Genomic DNA, 18700 nt, shown 5'->3' with positions numbered 1-18700 from the left:
AAGAATGGCCTTGCATGGGTCCACAAAATAGATTCAGAAGTTAAACTGGATGATAGTTAAGGAAAGGGCTAATGTTAATTAAAGCATGAAGACTTATATAAATAAGTCTTTGACCTCGACCGTGTCTGTTCTATCTCCCGCACTTCTGCCCTCACCCCTGCCCCTCCCTCCCGGAACCACAATAGAATTCCCCTTGTCCTCACCTTTCACCCCACCAGCCTCCACATTCAACAGATCATCCTCCGCCATTTCCGCCACCTACAGCGTGATCCAACCACCAAACGAATCTTCCCCTCACCTCCCTTTCAGCATTCCGTAGGGACCGCTCCCTCCGCAACACCCTAGTCCACCCCTCTACCACCCCAGCACCCCTTCCCGTGCAAGCGCAGGAGATGCAACACATGCCCTTATACCTCCCCCCCTTCCCACTGTCCAGGGCCCCAAACACCCCTTCCAGGCAAAACAGCGATTTACTTGTACTTCTTGCAATTTAGTATACTGTATTCACTGCTCATGATGTGGTCTCCTCTACATTGGGGAGACCAAACGCAGATTGGGTGACCACTTTGCGTTACACCTGCGTTCAGTCCATAAGGGGGACCCCGAGCTCCCGGTGGCCTGTCACTTTAATTCACCGCTCCATTCCCACTCAGACCTCACCGTCCTCGGCCTCTTGCAATGTTCCACGGAAGCTCAGTGTAAGCTTGAGGAACAGCACCGCATCTTTTGATTAGGCACTCTACAGCCCTCATCATAGAGTTCAACAGTTTCAGATCATAACCTCGGCCCCCATCACATATATATATTTCCTTTTTTTTTATCCACACTTTTTGTTTGGCCCTTTTTTTTTGCTTCCCTCCCCCATGGAAGCGGTCCTTCATTCTGCCAGCACAATTCACACCTCATCTAGAGCCATCCTTTATTCCTTAACCTGTCCCATTACCTCCTCTTGCCTTGAATATCTCTCAATGTCTCAATCTCTCCTGCTTTCTATCCTATCACTGACCTTCCCTTTCGTTCTTTCATCCCCTCCTTTTCCCAGCCCGTAAACTTGCTTTCCATTTCCTGCTTTTTTCCAATTCTGACAAAGGGTCATTGACCTGAAACGTTAACTCGGTTTCTCTCTCCATGGATGCTGCCTGACCTGCTGAGTTTTTACAGCGTTTTCTGTTATTTCGGATTGCCAGCATCTGCAGTATTTTGCTATCGTATATAAATAAAACATTCCTTACCAGGGATAGAAGACAAGCCGTCAAGATCACAGGCCTGGAGATAGTTTAAGGGGGATAGAAATATGTCCGACTTTATCTGAACCGGTGTGAAGCCTGTCGCTAACAAAGACTTGAGAATCTGGAGTAAACGAGTGACCTGGCATGTCTAGACGCTGCAGCTTTACATGTGGAGGTCGTCAGGGGCACCAATAGAACTGTGAGGTGACAGACACTAGAAGGCCTAAAGTCATCTAACACGCGTCCCTCAGATTCATCATTGGATCGGAGGAGTTTTCTTTGGAAGTCTTATATAGCTATGCTGTTTTTTTGACACTAAAGTCGTCATCAGTGCTTTGTTTAGTTCTAGTTCTTTTAGTGTTTTTTGCAGAAGAAAATGTAGGAGTTCTTTGTCTAGTATATGTAGAAGAGCAACTCTGCAAAATCGGAAAGTGCATTGCCAACAGAAAAATTAGACATTACGATTGAACAGCTATACCAGCCAGATAGGATAAGATACCATGTTTCCTTATGATCAAACGAGGTGAGATTTAAGCTAGCTAATCCAGATACAGGTACCAATGTGGAAGTGTGAATTTAACCAGGAGCAGAGGATCCAGGAGGAATGCTTAGCACCTCTACAGACATTCAACATGATGTCTCAGCAGGCTAACACTATCAATCTGGAAAAAAGGCAAGGCAACCAGGTCATCACACCTAGGCATAAGGACGAGGTTGTACAAGTTCTGGAAACATTCTTAGCTACAACCATATAGCCTTTAAAAGGATTCGTTTGGCGCCCTTGATTATTCTTGTCAGGGTATCGATCCCAGTGTTCTTACAATCCCAGTATTCTTACAATCCCTTGTACCACAATATCTGGATCTGAAACTGCATTTTTCTTTCTAGTGAACATCTATAAAATATTAAATATTTCTACTTTCCCTTTGTCTTCAGTTCCTCCAGTACTTTTAACTAGACTTTGTTTTTGGTAGTATTAAGCACTTAAAAAAAAAAGTTACTGTACTTAACCTTGTTTGCTCCGTTCCTCTCCACTGTCCTTTCTGCACTCTATTTTTAAAGCCTGTGTTAGCATTTTCCTATGCCCCTCCCTTTCCCCCTGTTAGCTTTGTAAAGATTTTGCTTCCAGATCTCCATTTGAATTTCTGTGCTTATCCACCTGGGCACGGCTGGTTTAGATTATTTGTCGTTGGCCATTACTTAACTTGCATATTTAATATACTTATTAAAAAAAAATTTCCACATCAAGTTCTCAACAACACTTAATTTCTTCAGTTTATTCTCATTCCAGTATAGTTTTTGTTTTTTGAAGTCACATATTTCCGCTCTGCTTCTTGCTGGCTCAGATCTCAAAGGTGACCACATTATATCACTTGTTTAAAGAAGTTCCTTTACTTCCAAATTGAAAATACCATGGTTATACGAACCAAGTCTAGATGGGAGTTCATGACACAGTAGCAGTCTTGTACCAACAATTTACATTTACCACATCTAATTCAGTTACCACACTTCCATTAGGACAGACTTGGGTTATATTGGGCTTGTTGAATGGCATTAATTGTACAAACCCTTCTAATGTCATAAAATGCTGCATGATAGAATCAGAGGGAAGAGGAGGGTTTTTTTTGGCAGAAAGTTATGATCTGGAATGCACTGCCTGAAAGGGCGGTGAAGCCAGCTCCAGTAGTGACTTTCAAAAGAGAATTGTATATTGAAAAGGAAATATTTGCAGGACTATGGGGAAAGAGCAGGGACTAATTGGATAGCTCTTTTAATGAGCTGGCACAGGTCAAATGGCCTCCCGTGCTGGGAGTTTCAACGATTCCATCACCTGGCAGATCCCAATTTTTTTTTTTTTTTTTTTTATAAATATAAAAGCTAGGTTTAATTGTTTCACCCCCTAGCGAGATATAATTTTGACTTCTAGATTACCCTGTTCATACACTGCTCTCTCTCCTACAGCTTTTCTCTGCATACTGAATTCTTTGTGGTTCTATCTGCTACCTATGTGGGAGATTTTAATTTTCAGACTGGGAGAAGCAGAACAGCTCAATTGAATATATTTAAGGTGGAGATACAGATTTTTGAACGATAAGGGAGTCAAGGGTTATGGGGAACGGGCAGGGAAGTGGCGTTGAGGCCAAGATCAGATCAGGTAATTGAGAAAATAATGGAACTTTGACAAAGTATTAAAAGAAATAGGTGAGGAAGTTACAGATGCATTCATCATAATTTTCCAAAGCTCTCTAGATTCAGAACTGTGCTGTTGGATTGGAAAATTGCAAATGTCATTCCATTATTTAAGAAGGGAGGGAAGAGAGAAACCAGTAAAGACCTGTCAGCTTAACATCAATTGTTGGGGAAGTTACTGGAATCTCAGAGGAGACAGTGACTGATCAGTTGGACATGTATGAGCTGATCAAATAGAGGTAGCATGGATTTGTGAAGGGTAAATCATGTCTAACTAATCAAATTGATTTTTTGAGAAGGCCACGAGCATAATGGATCAGGGAATGTCTCTATGGATGTCACATGGACTTCCAGAAGACATCTGATGAGGTTCCACACAAGAGATTAATATAAGAGGGCATGGAATTGGAGGTAACCTTATGAGGAGTCGGTAACTGATTGAGAGTTAGGAGATAGCGTGGGGATAAAGGGATGTTCTCTGATTGGTGGGATGCAATGTGGTGTCCTCCAGGGATCTGTACAGGGGCCTCAGCTTTTCACTATATATCAAGGATGAAGGAACAGAGAGCTGTATATCCAAGTTTGCAGATGACACCAAGTCAGGATAACAGTAAGTAGTTTGGATGGGAGCAGGAAGTTACAAAGGGACCTAGACAGACTAAGTGAGTGGGCAACACGATGGCAGATGGAGTTCAATGTAGGGAAGTGCGAGGCCATCCACTTGGGATCTGTGAAAGATCAATGGGAATATTTTATTAATAATGAGAGATTGTGGAGGAGTAAAGGGATTTGTGTGTCCAAGTACACTAAAAGCTAGTGCACAGGTACAAAAAGTAATCAAAAAGGCAAATGGAATGTTGGCCTTTATCTTAATGGGGGTGGAATTCAAAAGTGAGGCTTCAAGTGTGGAGTCTTGGTAAGACCCCATCTGGAGCACTGCATTCAGTTTATTAAATCAAACCTCAGGAAAGATATACTGGCCTTGGAAGGGGTACAGCAGATTCACCAGAATGATACCAGGGCTTAAAGGTAAATAATGAGGACAGATTGCATAAACTTAGCTTGTATTCCCTAGAGTCCAGACGGTTGAGGGGTGATCTAATTATTTTAAATGATAAAGGAATTTACTAAGGTAGATATAGAAAAATTATTTTCTCTGGTGGGGGAAATTCAGAACAAGGGGGCACAATCTTAAAATTAGAGCCAGGCCAGTTGGGAGTGAAATCAGGAAGCACTTTGTCATACAAAGGGTAGTGGAAATCTGGAACACTCTCCCTCAAAAGGCTGAGGATGCTGGGTTAATTGAAACTTAAGACCGAGAGAGAGCTAGATTTTTGTTGGGTTAGGGTATCAAGGGATATGGAGCAAAGGCGGGTAAATGGAGTCGAGGTGCAGATCAGCCATGATCTAATTGAATGGCGGGACAGGCTTGAGGGGCTGAATGGCCTCCTCCTGGTCCCATGTTTCCAATTCAGTATTTTATTCCCAATGCTTCCAGCAGTCAGGTAAAGGCACCCGATTGTGTTCCTTACTTTTGTCTCAGCTTATTATCTCCAAGCTTATTTATTATGTCCACATTTATTTTCTAGTTTACCTTATTCACTCCTCACCATGACCATATGCAAGTGTTGCTGCTCCATAATCCTATTCCCTCCACATATAGTTTCAAAAAGTCCTAAATATTTCCATGAATGTTAATTTTATCCATATTAAATGATTACCCTCCAAAGTCCCGAAAGACGCAATAAGGCGCGACATAACTGAGCTCTTCCTGGTTTCAAGCAGTAAATTTAACAGCTTATTTAGCAGGCTATAGCCAAAAGATAATACTCTAAATTGGAAAAGTAATCAGTGTTTTTTCAAAAAAATCACTACACTCTGTTGGATGCTGACCTTCACGGATAGAGGCGAATGTGTAATAATGAAAACTAGGTCCAGCAACAAACAAGAAGGGTTTTAAAATGTGAGTAATTCCTCAATTTAAGGAACCATGATTCTATCTGTCACGTCAGCAGTTTAATCATATGGGACTTATTCACTAATTGCATCAGCGAACAGGCGGGAGATCCCTGGAACAGCCCTTCAACGCTCACTGTCTAGGCTCACATCATGACTGTGGTTCAGATACTGGAGGAGGGGGGTAGACATCCATCAAACTGAACCCAAGCAAGAATCAGCACCTTGAGGGGAGGTGAAAACTTGGGGGGAGGAGAGGAGAGGAGGGGAGGGGAGGGCCCCGGCTTAGGATTTTGCAATGGAAACGATTTGAATCAAGAAGTAAAACATTTAAATTTAAGCACCGCAATAGATTTATTCCTCAGTGACTTTTAAACAAAATAGAGATTAAGCTGTGTACCATGCCAATAAAACATGGCACTAGGGTCATGGACTGTGCCCACTAGTCAGTCCTCAAGTCCAGGACCAGCCTTTAGTTTCAAAGTGCTTTTACCATTTCATTACTAAACTATTTAACACCAATTAGGAGATATCTCTCAATATCAAAACAAGAGCATTTCATTTTTGCTTAACTGTGCAATGCCAGATACACCCAGGGCTACAATTGGTTCCAGGTCTCTCATTTGATGACTGACCCAACATTCTATACCTTTCCAAGCGTCCAGTGGATTGTTTGAGACACAGGTTTCAAGTTTACAGATGCACAGTGTGTATACAGGTTCTACGTCCAAATTTAAAGGGCATTTAGATTAGGGGGAAAAAAAAAACAAATCAGTGGAGAATTTGGGAAAGTTCCAGCATGTTTACAAGGAGCGATGGGTTGTCTCACAACCGGTCTCTTATGAGATGTAAAAGCAGATTTCTGCAATATTCCCAACACACTGCACTCTCAGCCAGTCCAACCGGAGGTGGAAATCTCATTGAATCAACAGCCGCAAATATCCCCAGGGAGAGAGAACTCGGTCACCAACCCCCCGACTCTCTGCAAACCACAGCTACTTCCAGATTGAGCACAGAAACATGCTTAGAAAGGCTTATTTAAAAAAGTATGTAGTACACAAACCATTTTCACTTTACGCAACAGGTTATATGTAATGACCAAAATAAAAATGAAACGTCTTTGTAACCTGTACACAAAAGTCTTGCTAACATTGAAATAAAAGATTTAACGTTACAATCTGCTTTAACACTGGTCGTCGGGGCAGTTTCATTCGCAATCGGACAAATCCGAGATGCTGAGCGCTCAAGTGACATTTGAGTCCGCACAATGGTTCACAGGTTGGATTTGGGCCCAGTGTTCACAGGGATGGCCCTCAGCTCTGTCCGCATGCACAGGTACTCCCCTATCACGGCCATCAGTGCAATGCACACAATGTTCACCAGCCACCAGCTCAACGCTGTGGGAAAGTGCAAGTTGTAGATCCAGCAGCCCATGAAGTGGAAGATATGGACGGTCACAGTAAAATCCAAACACTGCTTCCCTCTTCGGATAAAATACCACAATCCAAGCGCACTGGTGAAGGAAATGGGAAAAAGCTCGTTAGACCTTCCATTTGCACCCAGGAGTCAGAGGTGAAAAGACAGCTTTTCACCAACCCAAACACCCTTTTCCTTAGCTCTTAAGAGTTTCAAGGTGTTACAACATAGAATTCAGTAAGCCACTCCAGATAGTGGCATTCCTTTCAGATCATGGGACCTTTGAGCTTTTAGCTGCACCCATTTTGGTATTTTACAAAGTGAACAGTAAAAGATATGAGCACAGGAGCAAAGCAGCAGAAATGAGCTCGTTCGGCAAAAATACTTGTTCTATTTTTGGTTGCATTTGCTGGCATTTAGCCAGCCAGATGTGGTTTGCATTCTCACTTGAAGGCACATGTACAGTCTGTAAATATCATGCAAACACTGAAGCACATTGACACCTGCACTGTCATTTTGACACTAGAAGGCACATATACAAATGAAATTAGAAAAGAAACTAAAAAGAATTTGCATTTATATAGCGCCTTTCACGACATCAGGACCTCCCAAAGTGCTTTACAGCCAATGAAGTAATTTTGATGTGTAGTCACGGTTACTGTGTAGCAAACGCGGCAGCCAATTTGAGCATAGCAAGGTCCCATAAACAGCAATGAAATAAATGACCAGATAATCTGTTTTAGTGATGTTTGTTGAGGGATAAATATTGGCTTGGACACCGGGGAGAACTCCCCTGCTCTTCTTCAAATAATGTTGTAGGATCTTTTATGTCCACTTGAGACAGCAGACGGGACCTCGGTTTAACGTCTCAGCTGAAAGACGGCACCTCAGTGCAGCACTCCCTCACACTGCACCTTATATGCTCAAGTCTCTGGAGTGGGACTATCATGCAAACGCTGCAGTAATGTGGACACCTGCACTGCACTCAATATTTTGGGCAAACAATCAAAAGCGCTAATTTGAATTTTTCTGCTGCTCAGCATGTATGCTAAGAGGAGAACATGCCGAGGCACAGCATAGCATCTGTGAGTATCAGTGTTTCCGCAGGTACAAAAATATCGTGCTCAAATTCAATTTACCAGCATTCCACATGTGTCTGTCAACAGGCAATCATTGGGTTAGTTTCACTGGGTGCACATGCCTGTTAAAGTATGCAACTGCAGGTGTGCAAATGTTGGGCGAGGACCAGTTCAGGCTTGGCTGCATTGCCCTTCATTGTTGAATAATTACATAGGAATACGGCACAGAAACAGGCCATTCGGCCCAACCAGTCCATGCCGGCGTTTATGCTCCACTCGAGCCTCCTCCCATCTTTCCTCATCTAAATCTATCAGCACAACCCTCTATTCCCTTCTCCCTCAGGTGCTTGTCCAGCCTCCCCTTAAATGCATCTATACTATTCACTTCAACCACTCCCTGTGGTAGCGAGTTCCACTCTTTGGGTAAAAAAGTTTCTTCTGAATTCCCCATTGGATTTCTTGGTGACTATCTTATATTGATGTCCTCTAGTTATGCTCGTCCCCACAAGTGGAAATATTCTCTGTATCCACTCTATCAAAAATTTTCATAATTTTAAAGACCTCAATTAGGTCACCCCTCAGCCTTCTTTTTTCCAAAGAGAAAAGAGATCCACCCTGTTCATCCTTTCCTGATATGTATACCCTCGCATTTCTGGTAACATCCTTATAAATCTTCTCTGCACCCTTTCCAATGCCTCTATATCCTTTTTATAATATGGCAACCAGAACTGTACGCAGTACTCCAAGTGTGGTCTAACCAAGGTTCAATACAGGTTTAGCATAACTTCTCTACTTTTCAATTCTATCCCTCTGGAAATAAACCCTAGTGCCTGGTTTGCTTTTTTATGGCATTGCTAACCTGTGTCGCTACTTTTAGTGATTTGTGTATTTGCACTCAGAGATCCCTTTGTTCCTCTACCCCACCTAGACTCGCACCCTTCAAGTGATGTGACCTCCCTATTCTTCCTACCAAAATTTAATACCTCACATTTATTTGTGTTGAACTTCATTTGCCTATTCTGCAAGTTTATTAATGTCCTCTTGTAATTTGTTGCAGTCCTCCTCAGTATTGACTATCCCTCCCCAATTTGGTGTCATCCGCAAATTTAGAAATGGTTTTCGATTCCAAAGTCTAAATTGTTAATATAAATTGTGAACAACAGTGGTGCCAGCACTGATCCTTGTGGAACACCACTACCCACCTTCTGCCATTGTGAATAGCTACCTTTTACCCCATCTCTCCTCTTTAATTCTTGAAACCAGCTAGCTATCTATAATCTGCTGCCATTCACCAACTGGGCTCACACGTGAAGAATTGCCACTTGGCCAAAGTGTTGGAGGGCTACCAGTGTCTGTGAAACTGTACCATAGCATGATTCAGCACTTGGAAGAGGATGAGAGAAACCGGAAGGGAAGGAGAGTTGCGTGTCAATGACTGTCGCCATCCACCAGAGGAGCCAGTAATATGAGAAATGTCTTATTGTTAAAAGCACAGACAAACCTGTGCCCTGTATTCAACATGTTGTAGGATTTGCAAAAATCCATGAAATACAGTATACGGGTAGGGCCCCTGAAGTGGCCACATTGTGAGAACACAGAATAGAGTTGGCAATTCTCATGGCCCAGTTCAAAAGGACACACACACAGTACCTAACAGCAGTCTGAGTCATCATCGATTAGAAGAATCCAGAACCTTACTGTTTTTGATATTGTAATGTGGTTACAGCAGTAAACAAAACTATTAGCACCTGGAGTTGCGCTAATCGCTGGCAGAGCGGTAACCGATCTCAGAAACCGCTGAGCACACACAAACGAAGGGACACTAATCGGATTCCCATTATGGCAAAGCGGTAACCGATCTCAGAAACTGCTGAGCACACACAAACGAAGGGACACTAATCGGATTCCCATTAGTTCGATTTGCGAGCAGTTAAAATTAATGTGCTTGCTTTTGTTAAAGCAACCTTAACAAAGGAAAACGGTTGATTTGGCGCCAAGATTAGGGCCAGAAAAGAGTATAACCGTTCAGGTAAATCGTCAGCAAGTCAGTCTAAGATTCGACCAGAGTAAGGAAGACTCCTCCGGAGATGGTTCACACCGTGAAGTCCAAGTCCAGTTACCATCAGGAGTTCGAGGACCGTGCGGAACAGAAAACGGCTCGAGGATTTCGGAGGACTTCCAAAGTTTGTACAGGAGAGCGAGTCCAGGAGCCGGTCCCATAAGGAAGGTCGGAGGTCCCGGACGACACCAAGTAACAGGGTCCAGGAGCCAGTCCCATAAGATCGGAAATTCCAGACGTAACAAGAAGTACCAAGGTCCAGAAGGGTTTTGAAATTCTGGTGAGCATAAAGGCCCAACTCTACCTAACTGACATAATTGAGGTATATTCAGTAACGGGAGGGTTTGTAACGTTAAGGGTATTTGTAAGTCAGGAGTGTGATTTATCCCTCGATGTGTCCGTGCGCTTCCCTCACCCCCGCTTTTAGCTTAACGCTATTTTAGAACTGTTTATATGCTTTAAAGTTATTTTTCTCAGTGTGTAATTTAGTCCTCTGAGAAACGTTATTTTTCGTCTGCATTTATTCTTGCCATTTTTCTCGGTGTACATTCTCTTTCAAAAATAAAGATCGTTTTGATTTAAAACTCAATCTGTCTCATCTGACCATTTGTCTTCCGAGTCACGAGTTGGACCAACACACAAAGGTTGTCTGGCAATAAGCCCAGTGTCTAGAACCGTGAGGGGGGAGCGCTTCGAAACCGCTCACGAGTAGTGCGAAAATCAAAACCGATTTAGCACACCATAAGCTCGTTAAAACGACCCCTTACAATGTACAGCTAGTGTATACTATGCAGGAAAGGAAAGGACTTGCATTTATATAGCTATACAGCCATTGAAGCACAGCCACTGTTGTAATGTGGGAAAAGTGGCAGCAAAGTCCCACAAACAGAAATATGAGACTGACTAGTTAATCTGTTAGAAATAAGGGAAGTGGGTGGATTAAGTGTACGGGATTTAATCTGGTCAACAAACCCAAAGCAGCCTGTTACACCAGAATGGCTGATGTAAAGGTTACTGCTGTGTTCAAATGTTTGACACTAAATCACAGAACAATGGGCAAGAATATTTGGTTCGGGTTGCATACCCCAAGCCTGTCCACTTCTGCCTTCCATGCTATCTACAGAGCAGGTGCAGTGACAGAGGATAGTGAACCTAATCACACCTGTCCTTCTACAACATGTTGCCTGGGAAACATCAGCAGAATGTAAGCTGGCAAAAAACACAGCTGCGGTCCCTCAGCGACTCCTTACCCCTCACTGAAAGCACTCTTGCTTTCAAATTACATTTTAAAGAAAGTAAGGCCTTTCCTGCAAAGCTGCAACCTTTTGTCCAAGCATCTGAATTGCAAAAACAATTAAAATGTTAGGAGCCAAGCCAGATAACTCAGCATCTCAGGTTACTGCAAGTCGGAGTCAGTGGTGTATTGTCAAAGCTGACTAAATGAAGGGATAGATTGCAAACACGCACTGGGGATCATCTGGACTGCATGTTACAAAATTTAGGGGAATTTGTGCTGGCTACTTTTAAAATCAATCATCGTCTATAACCTAAAAGTAAAACAGGAACTTTAAAATCTGAGCCTCATGTCACATAGAATTCAAACCCAATAGCCTTCTAAGTTTTCAACTTCAGTTAGGATTGGCACATCAGGTCAGAGTTAAGTAGTCCTCTGCTGTACAGATAGGAGCAGTTTTGGCGAGGATAGTAGATTTGACCTGGTGCTGCTGATGGTAGCGCAGATATGTTGTTTTGAAAGGACAAGAGCGTTAAGAACAACAGGTTGTATTTATATCGCGCCCTTAATGTAGTAAGGCGCTTCACAGGAGCGTTATCAAACAAAATTTGACACCAAGTCACATAAGGAGATATTGGGCCAGAACTTCGGGTCCCCACGGGCGAGTACGCGCTGGGTACTCACGCTTAGACCCAATGAAAGTGCCGGTTTTGTGCATGCACTGCGCATGCGTGGGAAACCGGAACTTCCATTCCCTTAAATGAAGGGGTTCACAGGTTGAACGCGTGCGCCGGAGAGGCTGCGTGCACACCTGGAATTCCTTTTTTTTTTTTTTTTTAAATACAGGTTTCTCCGGGAGGGTAAGTCTCCAGGAGCTACGCTTGTAAAAAGCAGTCGCAAGGCCTGCTTTTAACAAGGTAAGTGGGGAATTAAGTTAAATTAAAACATTTTTTCCACAGGTTTATTATTTTTAAATACTTTAAAGGTAAGTTTATTTTTAGCCCCGTTAGAAACTAATTAATTTTTTCAAAAATTTAAATTGTTTAAAAGTTATTTTATGTAATTTATAGTTATTTTAAAAATGTGATTTAAATTTTTTTTTGAAGTTTTAGTGATGTTTTGGGGCTGAATTGTATTCATAGATTTGACAGCTCTCTCTGTCAAATCTATGAATACAGATTCCCTGCTACCATTGGCGCTCCATGGCCCACGTGATCCTAGGGGACACTTCGAACTAACTGCGCCCCTGGGATACGCAAGCACTGCGCGCCGGCAGTTGGAGGAGGCCCAGGATCGGAATCCCACGTGGGCCCACAGCACAACGGCTGGCACGCTAGGTAAGTGCAGGTAGGAGGCTTGCACCCGCGGGAAGCCTCCGACCCGAATTGCTGGGCCATTAGGACAGGTGACCAAAAGCTTGGGCAAAGAGGTAGCTTCGGGTCTCGGCAGCAGAAGGCATGGCCGCCAATGGTGGAGTGATGAAAATCGGGGATGCGCAAGTTGCCAGAATTGGAGGATCGCAGAGGGGTGTGGGGATGGAGGCGGTTAAAGATAAAGTGGGGCGAGGCCATGGAGGGATTTGAAAACAAGGATGAGAATTTTAAAATTGAAGCATTGCCAGACCGAGGTGTAATGTACGATAGCAAAATACTGCGGATGTTGGAAATCCGAAATAACAACAGAAAATGCTGGAAAAACTCAGGTCAGGCAACATCCGTGGAGAGAAATTTGAGTTGACGTTTCAGGTCGAACCCTTCTTCAAAACTGGAAAGAAATGAAGATAGATCGGAGGCAGGGCTGCGATCGGACAAAAGAATAAAAGAAACAACAGAAGTAAAAAAGAGACAATAAAAAGGTATTAGAAGCTAGACGAGATGGTAATAGGCTGAGATTAGGTGTAAAGTGTACTGGCAGGGCAAGAGATAGCTGCCAGGTGTGAGAGAGAAACAAAAGGAAAGGGGGGGGGGGGGGGGAAAGGAGTGGAAAAATTACAAGAAAAAATGAAATAGGGGCCGAGGTTATGATCTGAAATTGTTGAACTCGATATTGAGTCCGGAAGGCTGCAGAGTGCCTAATCGGAAGAGGAGGTGCTGTTCCTCGAGTTTACATTGAGCTTCCGTGGAACAAACAAGAGGCCAAGGATGGTGAGGTCCGAGTGGGAATGGAGCAGTGAATTAAAAGGACAGGCGACCGGAAGCTCGGGGTCACCCTTACGGAAGTGTTCCGCAAAGCGGTCACCCAATCTGCGTTTGGTCTCCCCAATGTAGAGGAGACCGCATCGTGAGCAGCGAATACAGTATACTAGATTGCAAGAAGTACAAGTAAATCGCTGTTTCACCTGGAAGGGGTGTTTGGGGCCCTGGACAGTGGGAAGGTATAGGGGCAGGTGTTACATCTCCTCCGCTTGCCAGGCGAAGAGGAAGGGCTGTTTGGGGTGATAGAGGAGTGGACTAGCGAGCATAGGGGTGATGGGTGAACGGGATTTGGTGCGAGTTATGATACGAACAGCTGAGTTTTGGATGAGCTTAAGTTTATGGAGGGTAATGTATTATTAAACAATGTATTAGTCTACTGCTCACGTGTCACCTGAAATCCACTGGATGTCATTGGGGTACCTTCCTGGGTCAGTTAGAGGCTAATTGCTCTTAGACAGATCAGCAGGGCAGTTAGAGACCTGACCTGCTTTCTTTTATTTTCATACTTTAAATTATATTACATTTGCCACTGGTGGGAAAGTTTCTATACATTGGAAGTGATTGGCTGTCTTGTAGTGTCAGCTGCAGCTCAGCTGGTATCACTCTGGCCTCAGAGTCAGAAGGTTGTGGGGTTAAGTCCCACAGCAGAGGCTCGAGCACAAAAATCTATGCTGACACTCTGGAGCAGTACAGAGGGAGTGCTGCACTGTTGGATGTGCCATCTTTCGGATGAGACGTTAAACTGAGGCCCCGTCTGCTCTCTCGGGTGGACATAAAAGATCCCACAGCCCTATTTCGAAGAGCAGGGGAGTTATTCCTGGTGTTCTGGGCAATATTTATCCCTCAATCAACATCACTAAAAAAAAAAGCCTACAGATTATCTGGTCATCACAACATTGCTGTTTGTGGGATCTTGCTGTGTGCAAACTGGCTGCCGCGTTTCCCACATTACAACAGTGACTACACTTCAAAAAGTACTTCATTGGCTGTGAAGCACTTTGGGACATCCCGAGGTCGTGCAAGGTGCTAGGTAAACACAAGTCTTTCTTTCTTTAATACACACAACAGCTGAAGTGTGATGAACACATCAAAAAAGTTAAGTGACGACTGAGAGCTATCGCCAAGTCTACAGATATCCCATATGAAATGTGGGTTTAAATGGCATTTCAAGTGAACAGTTCACTTTGAATCCTTCAGTGACTTCATATGTCACAATGTCATCACCAGGATTTCAGTAAAGCATAGTCACGGAATCATTTATAAATGGGGGTGGGGAGGGAAGGGGGAGGCAGATACATTTTTTACTTTTTAAAATAATGCCCTCTATCAATATCTTCTAGATTACTTTAACAAATCACTACCAAGGCTTTAACTGTAACATCCCATATACATTGTTATGTGGTCTCTTATTCTCTCTCTCCACATTTCTAATCTGTGTATGGACTTACCATGTGAGTGAATTGAGGACAAATGCCATCATCGAGAGCCTCCCCTGAGCTGTGGAAAATCCCAGCACCTAAATCACAAACAAATCAGTGCTAGTATAAACAGAGAATTAAAACAAAGACATCACATCCAAGAACCAAGCCTCTATCCAGGCACTTCCCAATACAACACAAGCAGGCAGCATATTTCAATTCATTTCCACACTCAGTTTGAAGCTGGTTACAAAGGTTTACCACAGAACACATCAGCAGTGTTGCAAAAGATCATTTGAATGTTAAAGAATGGGGGCAATGATTTGTCTGAAAAGGAACATTAATACACCCGGACAGGCAAGTAATTAACTTACACTGCAATGTGAAACGTGAATACGTACTGTGCTTCTCCCAGACAAGTGTGGCACTGACACACATTCTACTCCTTCCCTGGCTCTAGTTTCCATGACATGATGCAGTGCATACAGGAGTGCATCAACACTGAATGCAATGGTGCAGACTAATCCAGGCTGGGAAAAATTTACAAGGAAAAGGCTGAATGATAAAATGGTGAGAAGAAATAAAATCTGGTAAGTAGCTCTTCTAGTGCAGGGGAAGTTGTGTTCCTGAGCAGCAGTTTTGAATAAGAAAATGCAGGAATAAGGGAAGACCGAGAGATAGCCAAGTCTACAGATACCCCACTTAAATGTAGGTGTAAATGGCAAGTCAAAGATAATTCACTTTGAATCCTTCAGTGACTTTGTTCTCAATCAACATCACTTTAAAAAAAAATGATCTTGTCATTATCACACTGCTGTTTGTGAGAGCTTGCTGTGTGCAAATTGGCTGCCGTGTTTCCTACATTACAACAGAGACTACACTGCAAAAGTACTTCATTGGTTGTAAAGCGCTTTGGCATGTCCGGAGGTCGTGAAGGGCGCTGTATAAATGCAAGTTCTTTATGTTACAATGCTGTTACTGGGATTTCAGTAAAGCATAATGGGGATGTGCGAAGTTATTGAAGCTTTTCTCTTTATAGAACTGACTGACCTGCAGTGCGTTTCCAGCACCTTCTGTTTCTGATTTTGCTGAAACCTTGTAAAAAGTTGCAAAATATTTTTTTGAACACCAGTGTATCTGCCGTGGCATTGCTAGCAGGTGTTTTATAAGGGAAGGAATCTTAAACTGCACACGTGTGATGCATTATACTGCTGCTAAGATGGAGAAGTGTTTAAGCGGGCATGGCTCTTTAAAGCCACAAGTTTAATTTCTGTAGGTCGGCACAGCCCAAGGTCAGAGTGTAATTAAAGTTTGGTAAGAGAAATGCATAGATTGGAAAGTGTTAGCAAGTTTGCAGTTTTGGGGGGGGGGGAAAGAGGGGGGAAAGCCCATGAAATAACTGTCTTTGTTTTAAAAAAATACTTGTGATCGTCTGAAGTATAATGGAACCTCTCAAAGTTTTATAGACTAGCTGCTCACTGTGACATTATGGGTTACACTGCAACCCCTCCACCCCCCACCGAATGGCTGCTCAGTACTCAGCTTCTGTCTTGCATATTCTATTTTTATATCGGTCCCTCGTGGTGCAGTTGCCACCTTTCACAAAGTGTAGTGAAGGGGGCAGGGGAGGGAGAACAGCTAGAGTTCTGATGTTTGCTTTACTGGAGATGAAAGTTCATTAAGAGCCTCAGTAGCATGTTAGTAATTTCTACACACCATGAGAAACAGAAATGGGGGATAAATGGACATCGACTTTAAAAAATGTTAAAAGCCCATCTGACTATTTGGAAATAGTCAGCTGTCCCACTAAAAGGAAACACTGTATCTGGTCCAAAACCAGACAGAGGACATCCCACCCAAGAAAGGAAAAACAATGCCCTTCATTCCATTAGTGCTTGACTTGTGCAGTTTTTCTATTTACACGAGTTTCCTTCTCGCCATTCTGATGAACCCAACAGAAAAGGGATCAAAAAGCAATCTGACCACACTGTCCCAGTAGCTAGAGGGGAGAAAATATGGAATTTCATTATCTGGAACCCAGGTTGCCAACTTTGTTCCTCCCCCCGCCCACCCCAGGACAATCCTAGAACCCAAACAGCACCCACCTCCCCACCTCTCCCCCAAAATCTTTAACATTTTCAAGTTGTCAGCACTACAGCCAAAAATGTCTGAACAGTAAATAGCAATCTTATCCATAGGTTTCATTAATACCCCTGCCTCAGAAAAAGTGATAAATTCATCGTGTTTCAAACTGCACGAAGGAGATACTTTTTCTAAAAAGGAGGCACGCTTCACAAAATCTTCCATGTGTGTTTTTTTTTTACCTCATAACTAAATACTTGATCGAGTGAGCGACTGTTCTGTACCAGGCTGTCCACCACGGCCAACCAAATGCCAAGAAAACTGTAGTAGATGCACTGCATCAGGACAATCTGAGATACGATGAGAATGGGATCCCACACATAGCTGCGGAAGTGCCCGGCCATTCCCACGGCCCCCTTCGCAATCCCAACCAATAGCAAGGAGAACAACCGCTCTCAGTCTTTAGTTAGCGGGAGCATGGCGGTTGCTGGGGCAAAGCACTGAGAGAACGATCCAAAATACCAGGGCCCGAGTCCGGAACAGAGGATGTGCTTAGAACACCTGAGAAGAAAAGAAAAGAAAATGCTTACAGATGACAAGACGATGTTACCATATCATTCATGCCCCAGTATGAGTGTCACAGCTTCCTGGAGAAAACACTGAGGGGATAAAAGTTAGCAAAGAATTTCTGTACATAACATTTCTGTACAGAGCATAAACTTGCACCAATTTGAAGCAAGATAGGAACAGGAGGAGGCCATTCAGCCCCTTGAGGCTGTTCCGTCATTCAATTAGATCCTGGCCGATCTGTATCTCAATCGTTCTGATGAGTCTGCACTGTAACCCCTAAAAGGCTTCCTGACACTGAAGCACTGCTTCAGTATTGCACTGAGTGCCGGCCTAGATTTTTGTGTTCAAATCTCTGGAGTTGGACTTCAACCCACAACCTTGAGAGGCAACAGCGCTACCCAACTGAGCCATGGCAGACACTGAAAAGGATGCAGTCAAATGTTCACCGTCATTATTGTAGCACACACTCAAAACAGATTTTTTTCAATTCTACTTGGCTCCAATCTACTGAAACGTGCGGTTTGCCATATATGCAATTAACATACGATAGGGCTAATTGTTTTACTGATAAACAAGAGTAAGATGCTGCCTATAACTCATGACCCTGAAGATGCAGCAAGCGACACAGGTGGGACTCGTTTAGTCAATGGCCCCAAATGTTGGAGGCAGCAGCTGAAAGGTGCAACAAATGCCCCTCCACATACACTCCAGAATACTGCACTACCATCAGCAATGCGAAAGCCCCAATAAAAGTACACTGAAATTCAAGCTCTCAATACTGAAATCAGACACCAGAATTCAGAGTAGACACAGCACAACTAGCTGAACCAAAACAGAGAGACAGAAGGGAAGTTGCAGTTAGTTCAGTCTTGGGTTGGTAGTCTGGGGTGGCGACCCTACACTACCATTACTTCCTAGCAGGTCAACCTGGAAGGCAACATTGGTGTTTGTGGATTATATTTGCAGCTGGACTTCTGAGAACAGCATGGAGTGGGGGAGAGGAGGAAGAAAGAGAATGGGGCAGTAATTCCTCCCCAAACGCGTGAGTACGGAAGGGGTACTCACGCGTCTGGCCGGAGGAAATTCCGGTTTTCAGCATGCACAGCGCATGTGCTGAAAACCGGCATTTCCTCTCCTCTAACCCAAGAGGTGAAGAGGCTAGCGCGTGCGCTGTAGGGGGCAGCGCGTGCGTCTTGGATTTCCTCTGTTTTGGGGGATTTGCGCATGTGTAAAGGCCTCCGGTCTTTACGCTTGTAAAAAGCACACGTAAGT

General features: G+C 43.5%; 1 protein-coding gene across 1 annotated transcript in view; it reads right to left on the bottom strand.

The window, feature by feature from the left end:
• Positions 1 to 2486: 2486 nt before the first annotated feature.
• The window catches only part of sys1 (SYS1 golgi trafficking protein), a 35583-nt gene continuing 19369 nt past the window's right edge, over positions 2487 to 18700 (bottom strand). The window contains exons 2-4 of the mRNA XM_086005193.1: positions 17101 to 17419; positions 14807 to 14874; positions 2487 to 6888 (exon numbers count right to left, since the gene is read on the bottom strand). Coding sequence (XP_085861319.1) covers positions 6648 to 6888; positions 14807 to 14874; positions 17101 to 17262 — 471 coding nt within the window. The 5' untranslated portion in view covers positions 17263 to 17419 and the 3' untranslated portion in view covers positions 2487 to 6647. The remainder of the gene's footprint in view (positions 6889 to 14806; positions 14875 to 17100; positions 17420 to 18700) is intronic.

The sequence above is a fragment of the Somniosus microcephalus genome, chromosome 13 (genome assembly GCF_052327205.1).
Source record: "Somniosus microcephalus isolate GS21.2 chromosome 13, FLI_Smic_1.0, whole genome shotgun sequence".
Taxonomy (NCBI): Eukaryota; Metazoa; Chordata; class Chondrichthyes; order Squaliformes; family Somniosidae; genus Somniosus; species Somniosus microcephalus.
Note: the sequence above shows the minus strand (reverse complement) of the source record. Positions and strands in the feature narration are given on the sequence as shown.